At 36.7% G+C, this 12,652-nt stretch overlaps 1 protein-coding gene across 2 annotated transcripts; it reads right to left on the bottom strand.

The window, feature by feature from the left end:
- Positions 1 to 1,399: 1,399 nt before the first annotated feature.
- LOC144628942 (uncharacterized) lies at positions 1,400 to 3,211 on the bottom strand. Of its 2 annotated transcripts, none has more exons than XM_078487064.1 (2): positions 2,753 to 3,211; positions 1,400 to 1,573 (listed from the first exon to the last, which is right to left on the bottom strand). In XM_078487064.1, the coding sequence occupies exons 1-2, from the start codon at positions 3,112 to 3,114 to the stop codon at positions 1,438 to 1,440; spliced, it is 498 nt and encodes a 165-aa protein (XP_078343190.1). In that variant the 5' UTR covers positions 3,115 to 3,211; the 3' UTR covers positions 1,400 to 1,437. The 2 variants fall into 2 exon arrangements, with proteins under 2 accessions (XP_078343190.1, XP_078343191.1); XM_078487065.1 differs by having other exon boundaries at positions 1,402 to 1,580; positions 2,766 to 3,211.
- Between the last annotated feature and the right edge of the window lie 9,441 nt (positions 3,212 to 12,652).

Here is a 12,652-nt window from a genome sequence, read left to right as displayed (position 1 = left end):
AAAAAGCAATCCTCCATAACCAGGGACCGAGGAGCATTTTTCCAATTTAAGGGAGGGCTGACAAGTGACATGAAGTGGGGAGCTTTAGAGACTCTTCACTAAGTGATTCTTTATTTTTTTCAGAAATATTGTCGGGGGAGGGGCTAAGCACCCCCAGCCCCCCCCCCCCTGCTCTACGGTCCCTGACAACTCGAACCCTTTCAGCCGCTTTCAGTGTTGGATGAACAAGCGACCTATGCAAATTTTATACAAGAATTGGCCGAATACGACTAAAAGTTCTATTAGCAAAAATGTAAATTTTTCTTTAGAAAATAAGAACCTAAATAGCCTAAACTTGTGTTAACTACCATCAGAAACTTATAAGGGTTGAAACGTGTAACTCCCTATGATTCGCATTGTACAAAGCGTTTGCACATTCATTTACACTAAGTACCATATTTGGAAAACCACGAGAAACATTTAACCAATCAAAATTACTATATTTGAATTAAATTCACAGCGCGCGCTAGCTCGCGCTCGATGGCGTAATCTTGTTTTTGAACAAGCTTGGTTGAATAAAGTTAAATTTGGTTAAATTCTCCTGTTTCATCTTCTTGAAGTAGTCTGGAGAACTTCGCTTCGATGCACTTAATGTATTTCTTTAGTTTCTGTAAGAAATTTACGGCGTTTAGGTCGAAATTCAAGCACCTTACCGCAAAACCAAAAATTATGTTGCGTGTGTCATTACGTGTATAAAGCATTCGCGTACAAATTCTTCGTGTTTCCAAATATGGTACTTAGCAAAATGAATATTCAAACGCTGTGCGCATGCGTTACACGTTTCAACCCTTATGGGTTTCTGCTACCATTTATGTAAGAACATGTTTAGGCTAACCTGAAAAAATTAGGTTCTTACTGTAATCAGCTCTCACCATCGGTGATCATAAACGGGTAGTGTACTTTAACTTCGATAATTTTCGGCCCATTTTCTTTGGGGAGTAAATACTACAAGGAAATATGTTGAACACAAGTAAATGATCGATTTATTGTAACTTTGTCCAACAACTTTGTAAACACTACAGTAAAACCAACTGCCGTGTACAAAACCCGCCGAAACCTTTGTTGAGCCACAACTAGTCTTGAAGCTTTCAAGTCATTTCATATCAGAAAAATCAATTCGATAGATTGGAAAATGTTGATACAAACGTGATGTTCGATGTTCAAAAAAGATCAGAGGAAAAATTCTTTATTAAAACATTTAGGCATTTAAATTTTCAGATGTGTCATTGAGCCGTTTCAATTGTCGATCACTCGGTTTTGTCCGAAAATTTTCGAAGTTAAAGCAAACAATAATAAAGTACCTTTCATTATAGTAGCTTTCTCGAAGCTTTGAGCGCTGATATTTAGCAAGTTTTAGTCAGCTTAATTTAAGAATAAGTAGCGGATATCTAATTTAATTCACAAGGCATAAAATTCAAAGTTTTTCATTTCCGTGACTTGCCCTTCAGAAGTGATGTGGTTGGAATTGCTGACGTAAGCATCGTTGTTGTAACTTGTGACGTCAACCGACTTCTTTGAACTTTGTTTAATGGATCTTAATGGTATATTAGGATAAAAAAAAAACATTAAATTCAGAATTATAGTCTTCGTAATCAATAATAATAAAAATAACGTAAACACGCATAGATAATAGAGTCTTTACAGTTAGTCACGCAATAAAGCTAAGAGGTTGTAATGTTTGGAACTAAATTCAACTTTGTTATGGTATGTGGTAACTGGTGTCAGAAGCAAACTTAGTTATAATAACTTTAGACTTTCTCGTGCTCTTGGCCGTGATTCACTGCCAAGAGGAGAACATACCATGGTCTGACGTCACATATTAGCCACTCTAGTCACAGGAAGGAGAGGAGCCAATGTCGACCTTTGTTAATATTAAAATGTTCGATCTATTTCGTAGCGCTTGTCAAACGTTACACGATCTTTTTGTTTGCGGCTACGCCAAGCGCAACAGGATTCCTGCTGGCTTAACCGTCGCGTAAACAAAAAAGATCGGATAACGTATGACAAGCGCCACGAAATAGATCGAACACCTTAATATTTTCAAAGGTTGAATTTGGCTTCTGTGTTCTAGTATGTGCGCGGCCAATGATTATTCGCCAGAGCGATTTCTTTAGGATTGGCTTTACGACACCCGATCGAGAATCTTTCTTCAGTAAGTTATCTTGTTATTGTATCAAAGAAAAATGTATTGGATTTAACTAATTGGGTGTCCCTCGTACGGTTTAGGTTTGTTTTAGGTTAGTGGCTAGTGTTTGGATTTAGTTAGCTTTCCTAGTGGTATTCCTGGTTTTAGTACACGTTCATTCAATTTGCTTTGGTCCGCAGTAAGTAATGCCATTGCCTTAAATAGAGTGATTTTTACTTGTGTCGAAAGTAATTCGCGTTTGCTTTCATTTTGCATTACTACGCAATTGATTGGTTTAAAAAAACTCGCGCCACTCACTTGCGTCACTTTCTCGACCAATCAGAGGTAAAACCCAAACCAACCATGACTCGTTCACATGCGTTTTCTCGCGTTTTACGTCCGTTACATGTATTTGCTCTAAGTGCGATTCATCAACTCGATTCTCAGCGTCTTTTGTGATTTTTCAGAGTGATTTACCGCACTGAATCGAAAATCTCTCTAAGATGAGTAATCTGGTAATTGTATCACAGAAAAATGTATTGGATTTAACTAACTTATTGGAGCTCTTACGATTTCAGTGTCTCTTACCCGTTACTTCTAGATCTCTTGCAAGCCAACACGAGGGCAATGATAATCACCAACAATAGAACACCACCCACACAAGCTCCTATGATTATAGCAGTCGTTGGTTTTGATTCCTCGTCACTTTTTTCTGTGGGATCCGTGGTGGAGACTAAAGACTGAACACTTATGATGGTACCATTCATCGATTCTTCAATGCTTGATACATCACTCTCCAGGATGGCTTTCACGACTTCTTTGCGTACAATGTTATCAGAGAGCCCTTGGGGAAATTGTAGGTAAAATGCCAACAACGCTACGAGAGGATCAACAGCCAACTGCTTTGGATAACCCGGGAGAATGTGAACCTTATCCCTTGAAAATACCATTTTGTCAAATGACTGGTTTGGAAGGAAACTGTAAAAGGTACAGAAAGAAAAACTAATAAAAATAATATAAAAATAAAAATTAACAGTTAAGCACAAAATAGTGATATTTAGAACAAAGCTTCAATCAGATGTATAACTCGTGCATCATGATGATGATGATGATGATGATGATGATGATAATGATAAAGCAACTGAATATTTCAACAGCATGCTATAATCCGAAGGATCCATGTTTCAGATGGTTTGGTCACTGTTTTGGTTTTTCGTTTTATGATTTACCTTTTTTATTAAATGGCTGGTGTTTGTAGCCGATATTACGCGCTCTCTGATTGTAACGGCCTCAGTTTGAGATGTTCCCGTAATTATTATTGACTTAGTGTTTCGGTAAAATAACAATTAAAAAAACACTAGTAACTGAAAAACACTACCTTTTTGCTATCTAGATTCTGAATTTTTAGCAGAACAGATTCTTCTCTTTCTTTTGAAGATGCTGTTTGCGTAGTTGGGGTGATGGTAGAAGAGTTGCCTGGTTAACACGAAAATAAGAAAAAAGGGACAGTTAATACAATGATCTTAAAATTGTTTCAAATGATTCTAAAACTACAAATACATTTCGACCTTATCGTTTTGTAAAGAAAGGTTTCTCGTGAGAGTTTTCTCAAAAATTAAGGCAACAAACAATCCTGTGACACTAGATTGCATTAGGCAAACACATTAACCTATGCTAGTCCGAACGTGACAAAATATCAAGTGAGATAATGTTTTATTTTAAGATATATTTTTATACAACATCCTTTTTAAATTTATGTCAAGTTGTCATTTATTTATGTCAACAAACATTCTCTTATGTCATTGTGTTTTTTGCTATATCAAATGATGTTTTCATTAAAACAAATAATCACTGTTTCATATACTAACGTGATTAATCTTGATGTCAAGTTGTCACACATTTTTACCCATCAAGAACGTTTCTTACATGACATAAGTTATTGTTTTCATGTCAAGTTGCGCACATTTTTATGTATCAAGAAAGGAGAGATACTCTCTTGATCTGCAAATATCGCGGTCAGGCAGGAGTCTGGGTTCTGATCAGTTGAGCACAAACAATTACCCAAGCAAGTAAACACAAAAATACAGGGAGGAGATGGGAAGAAAGTCGGCACTTTTCTTTGACGACATAGCGGTGCCGGGAAACGGTGCAAGTCTATGTCATTCAAGCTGTTGCTAAGAAATACGTCACCCAAAGTTTTGTTTTTCTCAGGAAGATTGAAATACCAATGACTGCATGCGTGTGAAATGCGAATAGTGCCGTTTTTTTCGTTTGATGTCTCAAATGTTTTTTGCATTTTCAGCCAGATTTCTCACCTGATGTTTCACGTCACTGAGAATATTTTGGAGGCGTAGAATAACAAGCAAAAAATTTGTCACGGTTGACATTTAACAACCACAAATTGGTAAATCATTTTAAAATCATTGGAGTTATTTTAATTAGAATAATTCGCAAGCCTTGCTTTTGCCAGAATGGTCACCGTTATCACTGTTTGTTGTTTTGATGTCCGGCAAACTTCAAAGAAGCAAACAAAATGAAAAAAGCTATTGTGTTTTGTACACGGACAAGACCAAAACATGCGAACTAAACAATGAACTTTATCAAGCTATTCACTATGCCCTTAGCAACCATTCGATAGCTACTGCGCACACTCGATTGCCCGGCGCCGCTATGACCATCTTTTAAGTTGTGTAACAAAGGAAGTCCCCCCTCCCCCCTGCAAAAATACTAAAACCAATTTAGAGCTGAAAACTCTAATTCTGTCCAAAGGTTATTGAATCATAATTTTCCGTGGAATGTAACTTTTATTTGATATTTAATTTTTTTTTGCTATATATGGAAGGACACGTTTACTTCTTCAATCCCAAATATGTAATTTACCAATAAAAATTGAATAATTACTGCGATAAGGGCCATGGAAATGGGCCTTGTAGGCTAAGGACCCAAACAACGTAAAACAACTTAAAAATTGTTTTGTTAAACTTTACGTTGCTTTGGTTGTGTGTTAAGTAGTATTTTTCAAGATAGGCTTAAAAAGAGTTGACACAGTGAGTTCTGCATCTACTTCCCAGAGCTATCTTCCCCCAAAATCAAAATAGTTGGGTCTAAGTTGTTACTAGCGTACATACGAAATGAGAAATAAAAATGCAGACTTGTTTCGCTTTGTTGCAGCTTACTTATCTCACAGTTGTCTCCGTAGAATCCGGGTGGACAAGTGCAGTCGTACCCGACAGGAAACCTGGCACATGTTCCATTATTTCGGCATGGAGAGCTGATACATTGGTCAACTATAAAAAGTTATTAAAAAAAATCAGGAAAATATATAAACACTCCGTTAAATTTAAATTTTAAATAGCTTTAACATTGCACATTTTTGCTTCAGGAATGTCCTTCAGAGAAATCTGTGCCCTGAAAGTTAAATTCTGAGATGTTAGCGTTCGTAAGAAATTACAAATAATATTTCAAACTTGTTTCGCCTTGTTACAAACTTACGTATCTGACAGTTGTTTCCATAGAACTCCGACAAACACATACAGCTGTACCCTCCAGGAATTCTAGTACATGTTCCGTTATTACGGCATGGAGAGCTGGTACAGTTGTCAACTATAAAAAAGTAGTTAAAACGAATTTATTTACCTTTTATTTCACAAGCATTTTAAAAGGCCGTAATATTGCACATTTTAACTCTTTCTTCCTTCATGCATATCATTATTGTTTCTTCAATATGCTCAGAATGTGATAAATGTTCAATCTTTAAAGTTTCCTCAATGGTGTGTTCTAAATTAGTTCAGCTTTCTCGATGCCGTTACTTTCTGTGACCTCCGCTAATACCTGGAGCATGAACAATAAAACCGTGGCCTAATCATTTTCATTCTCCGAAAGTCCGTTCTGGCGGACAACCTGTTGCAGGACTCTGGGCTCGAAATTGCACATATTACAGATGAAAAGCCATTTTACATTCTTTCAACTCACATATTTCACAATTGTCTCCGTAGAATTCCGCTGGGCAAGTGCAGTTGTATCCACCAGGATACCTTGTGCAATTGCCACCGTTTTGGCATGGAGAACTATTGCAGTTGTCAACTACAAAAGAGTAATTGAAAACCATTTTTAGCAGATCATTAAACACTTTTTGTACTGTCTCAAGAATTTATGTCTAAGAACAAAGTTTGATCAGTTTACTCTCTTAAACATATGTGGTGCTGTTTACTATGACGTCCCTACAATGTGGTTCTAAATTTCAATCTGTGAACGAAAACCACAGTATGGGACAATCTCTTGATTTAAATGTCCCACGGATGGGGCGGCGGTCTGATCGTTTAAAAGTTTTGAACTGTACCTGCGTGTGTGAAATATTACTTTTTATCCTCCTTACCCCCCAAAATCCTCAACTTAAAAATTTGCAACATGGAAAAAAGTGCTCACTGAGTATAGTGTAAAGTTAAAGGTGTTATGAAAAATTGGTTTTGCTTCTTCTCCCAAGGGCTTTTTTTCCAGTCGCAATATCTCTTGATTTAAAAGCCCCACTGAGGTTGTTTTGCAATCTGTTGTTGTCATTCAAAACACCTGACATGGCCTCTTTTAGCCTTTTTTCAGCTTACTTATATCACAGTTGTCTCCGTAGAATTCCTCTGGACAAGTGCAGTTGTATCCACCAGGATACCTAGTACATGTTCCACCGTTTTGGCATGGAAAGTTGGCGCAGTTGTCAACTACAAAAGATTAATTGGAAACCATTTTCAGCAAACGTTATAATTAGAGAGAGCCTGGATGGGGTTAACTGACAACTAACAAATCGCCTAAAATTTAACTGACAACTGACATTTGTAGTAAGTTTATTATTCTCTCCAGCCCTATCTAAAGAATAAAAAATTGTTTTACGATCTACTTATCGTTTTGCTTTAATACAACTCATGGCCTAAAAATTAATTAAGAGTTTATTCTCTGATTTCTAAGAATGGAAAATAGTTTTACGATCCTCTTATCGTTTTGCTTCATACAAAATGACGTCAATTTATTTTGTGGGCATATCCACGTCTTACTTGTCTTTCCTGTATTTGTTTTAACATCGGCGCACTGAAATGGGTTGCTCAGTCACGTATGCAAATTTAAAACTTATCTTTTATTTCTTACCATGTGCACAGTTTAAACAAATTTAAACGTACTCTAAATCATCTCTAGTGTAGTTATTCAGTGTAAAATTGGACTATACTAAAGCATAATAATTGTTTGAACTTCTTTGAAAAATATGAGTCAGTTTGTATTTTTCACCTCGCGCTCGAGCAAGATGGGGTAAACATGTTTTTTAGAGCAAGTTTAGTTTAAATAGATTTTGTTCGAGCTTTTTGCTTTTACGTCGTTTAGTACTTCGAAAGACGTCACTTATACTGTATGAATTTCTTCCGCCGAGAAAATGTAAGACTAAAAGTCGGAACAAACTCACAGCAATAAGAAATAAACTCTCACGGCAAAGGATTAGAATTCGACTTTATTGACGGCCAAAGAAAATCAACTTACGGCAATAGATAATCGGTAAATCCATAGCAAATAAAACCAACTCAGGGGAACAAAAAAAATAACTGACATGTAAGCGTAAGCTTAAATGTACTACACATCACAGTTAAAGCGACTGAAAGGGGCAAAGTATAAGCTTAAGTTACGGAAAGATCTAAACTTTGCCGACCCAGAGTCTATCGAAACTGCGCTCAGAAAGTAAGCTTAAGTTTATAAACACCATGAAATTTTCTGAAATAAAATCAGATTCAGTACAGGTTGTTACCTTGCATCTGGTTCCTGTATCTTTCTTCAGCGGACTTGATCCATGCAGTGTTTAGCTTCGTTTTTACACAATCATTGCTAAAGTTATTGTATTCTTGATGTTGACGGCCGAAGATTCATCCGCAAACAACAGAAACAAGCAAACTGGACGTGCACAAGGAATATCTTTCGCAATTTTTCCGGGTCTCATCGTACACCTCTTTCGTTATCTACAATTTCACTGTATATAGGTGACTTTTGAGGACATTGTGCGAGAATTATTACTGACAGTAAGAAAGTTCACGATTCTCTGTCGCTCTTTTTTATACTCTCGGTTTCATTCAGCCTACACAGTGAATACCGCGCAACAAATTTTCCCGCGTTTTCATAACATAACTTCGTGTAGATCAAACTGAAACGTCCACATCATCCAGTCGATAGAAGATAACGTCAATTGCTCGTTTTACGGTTGCGAAAAATGCGACCAGAGACCAATAAATTGAATTTAACCGTGTAGCGATCGAACGAGAGCAATTTTTTTAGTGTAAAGGCTTCGATACACTCACACATGAATAAAGACAAACAAAATAGCGCAGTTGGATAATAAACCTCTCAGATATTTTGCTGTGTAGTATCGCTGTGTAATTTTACCCCTTGTGTACATTTTGTCTTGCCTTGCGAGCTTTATTTGCTGTTTGTAATTTCCTTACTTTTCTTTAGCCACGGGCGGGCAACCTCGTCCCCAGTCCTAATCCGTGCGTGCGTACGTACGAACGTACGTACGTACGGGGCGACAACCAAAATTTTTTCGGTTCGATAGGATACCATTTGCCTGCCTACGGATGCTCCGCTAGCGGCGCCTTCGGCGCCACGGGAGCTCCGCTATTAAAAGACCTTGTGAAACGTAATTAACGGCAAAATTTTCAGCCCCATTGTGTGCAATATTCAAGGAGATATAAGCGTTCAAAAACTGCAAAATTTCTGGGTGGCAAAAGCGCTAATGAGCCCATACATTCTTTGTAAAATACCAAGTTAGCAAACCTGCGTGACAGAAAAAAATTTAATATATCGGCCTCAAATTCATAACGAAAGTTAATCGTATCATGTACTTTTAATATTCAAAAATTGAGATTTTTTTAGCTCCACCAGAAAGTGAAGCGCTTATGCTAATGAGGTAAATATTGTAAACGAAGATTCTCTTATCAATTAATTATTATTAATTAATTTTGATAAATATAGTTTCATGGTATTGAAAACTGCTGGCTAATCGACAACACTTTAAATAAAAAAATAATATTTTATATAGAATAGCTCTGTTATACTTACCTAAACATTATGCGATGTTTTTGCTGCCAGTTGCAACTGTATAAGTCTGATATGGGCAATCGGTACACTGGCCTATTACACCAGTGGCAGTATTGTACGTATCTAGTGGGCATGCTGTGCAATTTTCAATATTGAGATCAAAGAATTCCCCAGACGAACCGTTTTCTAAAGTGAAAAAAAGATCGATAAAGAAAAGTTAGCAGAGTCGGTTTTCACTTTAAAGCACTTATTTCAAGCTTGTCGAAAAATTATAGGAAATAATAAAGAGATAATTAAGTAAAAAATATCTATAAATATAAGAAGGGAACAGTTTTATGGATTTGAATAGTAATATTCTTGCCATCTCGCCATAAGTTTGTTTTGAAAACTCGGTAATTTAATTGGCATAGAGCAAGCGCTTGTTTCTCTAAAGGGCCGATGACAAGGTATATTCAAAATTGACAAAAGTAATAATTTCATGTTGTGAAATATTGAAAGGAGAGTGGCAGTAATATATATATATACATGATGGTTAAGTATTAACAGACAATTAACTGACAACTGACAAATGACCTAACATGGAACTGAAAACTGACAATTTTTTATCCCCCCATCCAGACCCTCCTTGAACACTGCATTATAATTATATATTTTTTGAGCCATTACATGTCATTTTTGTACTGCAGAATTGCAGTCTAACAATAAAATTTGATTAGTTCAATTTCAGATACGTATTTGATGCTGTTTACTGACAATGCCATCATGGCCATGTCGTTCTAGCTTTCAATTTGTGGGCAAAACAGTAACATGGGGCCAGATCACTTGTTTTAAATGTCCGCTGATGGGGCGAAGCACTAATAGAGGTGAATATAAGAATGCGATATTCTGATTGGTCAAGAAGTTTTGGTTTTGACGATATATTCACTTCGCTTGGAGGTGAATATAGCATTTCAGGGCTTGGTTACTCACCCGCGCCATCTTTGTCTTCCAGGCAAGTAAACATGGCAGCATTTGCTGAATGAAATTTTCATTCATTCGAAAGACATCACTTCAAGTCCGGAGTATTCAAAACAGTTGGAATTTTGAAATTCGCTACCAAGGTTTTTGAACCGAAAATATTTTCAAGAAATGGTTCTCAAGGCATTAGAATTGGTGCTAAGGACGATGGTTTTGAAGATCGTACGCGGCCACAAGAAACTCAGTGGCAGATCAGTTGACAAAAAATTATTCAGTTCTCTTCAGATCAGAGCTACTCGACTCATTTCAAGAGGATTTACACAATTGTTCAGAAGTCGCCAACGATAAAACAAAGGTACTAGATATCTGTCTTTTTCGTAGTGTTGCTTTAACTAATTATAAATTGTAAATTCTGATTTACAATCGATGTATTAAACTTGTTTACACGTATTGAAGCGAGCACTTGTGTTTGTTGTTTCCGTGTTTTAGTTCTTTATTTTATAGTTCTTGATATTCACCTCTAAAACTTAGACTAAAACAATTATTCACCCCTGGCTCAGTGAATCTCGGCGAATATTCCCCGAGATTCACTTCGCCTTCGGCGACTACTTGTTAAATAGTTGGAAAAGCATTGTGTTGTAGCCGTTCGAAACAATTGACAGATAAAATTGCCCTCTTTTTAGCCTTCATTTAACCTACTTATCTCACAGTTGTCTCCGTAGAATTCCGGTTCACAAGTGCAGTTATATCCACCAGGATGCCTAGTGCATGTTCCACCGTTTTGGCATGGAGAGCTGGTGCAGTTGTCAACTACAAAAGATTAATTGAAAACCATTTTCGGAAAACGTTGGACACTGCATTATAAATATAACTTTCTAAGGCCTTAATTAATGGCGGGTCAAGGAGAAATCAATTCTGGTTTATTTGTGATAACAATCACCTCTGAAACAACATTAATGGGGGGAGAGCACATAACGACAGGGAGGATCAAAGAAAGGGCAAAAAGTCATCGGGTGCTGTAAGAAATGCAAATTCATTTAGTTGCAGCCGTATAAATCCGCAGTGTTCTATAAAACCTGCTTAAACTGTCATTTTCTATTAAGATTTATCGGATTATCTTGAAAAAGCTGCAAGAAACAAGACGAGTTTGCAACTAATTACCAGATTTCAAACAAAATTTTCAGTGGGCTGCGAATTATTTGAGCTAATTGCAGAGATAGAAATTCATGCTATTATACACTGACATCTCCTTTAGTAAAGCATATTTATCAAACTATGATCAGTTAGCAAAACTTTTTCATTTTTCACATCTTTTTTCATCTCTACTTCACTAACCGTTACAATTCTAAACGGAATGCAAAACTCTTCTAATGTCAGTTAAACGCACGGTCGGGCAAGTATTTATTACAATACTCTTTGAATTAGTCCACAAAGACTCCTCAAATTTCATTTATATAGCAAGGTGTAGGAAAATTGTAATGTCAGACAACTACGAATTTCTCGAAAAGGTCCAGGTCCGCCGATTTTTTTCATAAAAAGTATCAAAATCGCAAATGAGTTAGATATATCCATTCTTATTAATTAAATAATAAATAATTTTTATTTTATTATTTTTATTTTATTTTTTATTTTATTATTTTTATGACTGGTATCTTCTCGAATGAACAGAACTGTTTCGCGGAATAGCTACATCCAAAAGCCAAACGTGGTCCCAACCTTCGTCGGGTTCGAAAAGTTAGTTCCAAGCATGGAGTGTATGATCGATGCATCTGACAACTCAGCTAGGTTCCCCGGGCCTGCTGAAAATTAAAATAATACTGCCACTGAAATACTCGGTTGATTATATAGTTAAAGCTACGACTCACTTATTAATGCCGCAAATTCGTTTCGTGTTTTTTTGTCCTTTAATCATAGCTGATTTTGAAGAAGTATATCGTGAAACGCATGTTGCCTGAAAACTTTCTGTACAATTTTTAATTGTAATGTATTTTAGACAAACTGGTCCTCACTGTCAGATTTAATGCAAAATATATATGAGAGTTTATTGCAGTCGGAGAAATTCTTGGCAATAAAAATTTTTAACCATACACTTGACAAATCCTATGCTAAAGTCGGGACGAATCGCAGCGTTACTACAGCTATGAACGGCGGTTGAGATATTTTCTGCAGTTGGTACTTCACTTTAGCAGAAGCTGAGCTTCTACTAAACGGAATATAAAGCTTTTCTTGCTGCTAAAATTATTACAAACTGAACGGCAAGAACCAAGAAACTCAACCCCCAAAAGCTGTGGCATGGGGATGGAGAGTACTGGGGGGGGGGGGGAGGGGGGGGGGGAAGAATAGTCATTGGAAAGGATTGGGGAGAATCGGTTCAATTTTCCCTCCCCAGGGCTCTCTCTCTTCCTGCACTGCGGAGGACGCTACGGTTAAATAGTTAGGTTTAAAGTTGTTACCAATCATAAGAACTGA

Source organism: Oculina patagonica, chromosome 10 (genome assembly GCF_052425735.1).
Source record: "Oculina patagonica isolate OP01 chromosome 10, crgOcupat, whole genome shotgun sequence".
NCBI lineage: Eukaryota > Metazoa > Cnidaria > Anthozoa > Scleractinia > Oculinidae > Oculina > Oculina patagonica.
The sequence above is the reverse complement of the archived record's forward strand: the minus strand, read 5'-3'. Positions and strand labels throughout refer to the sequence as shown.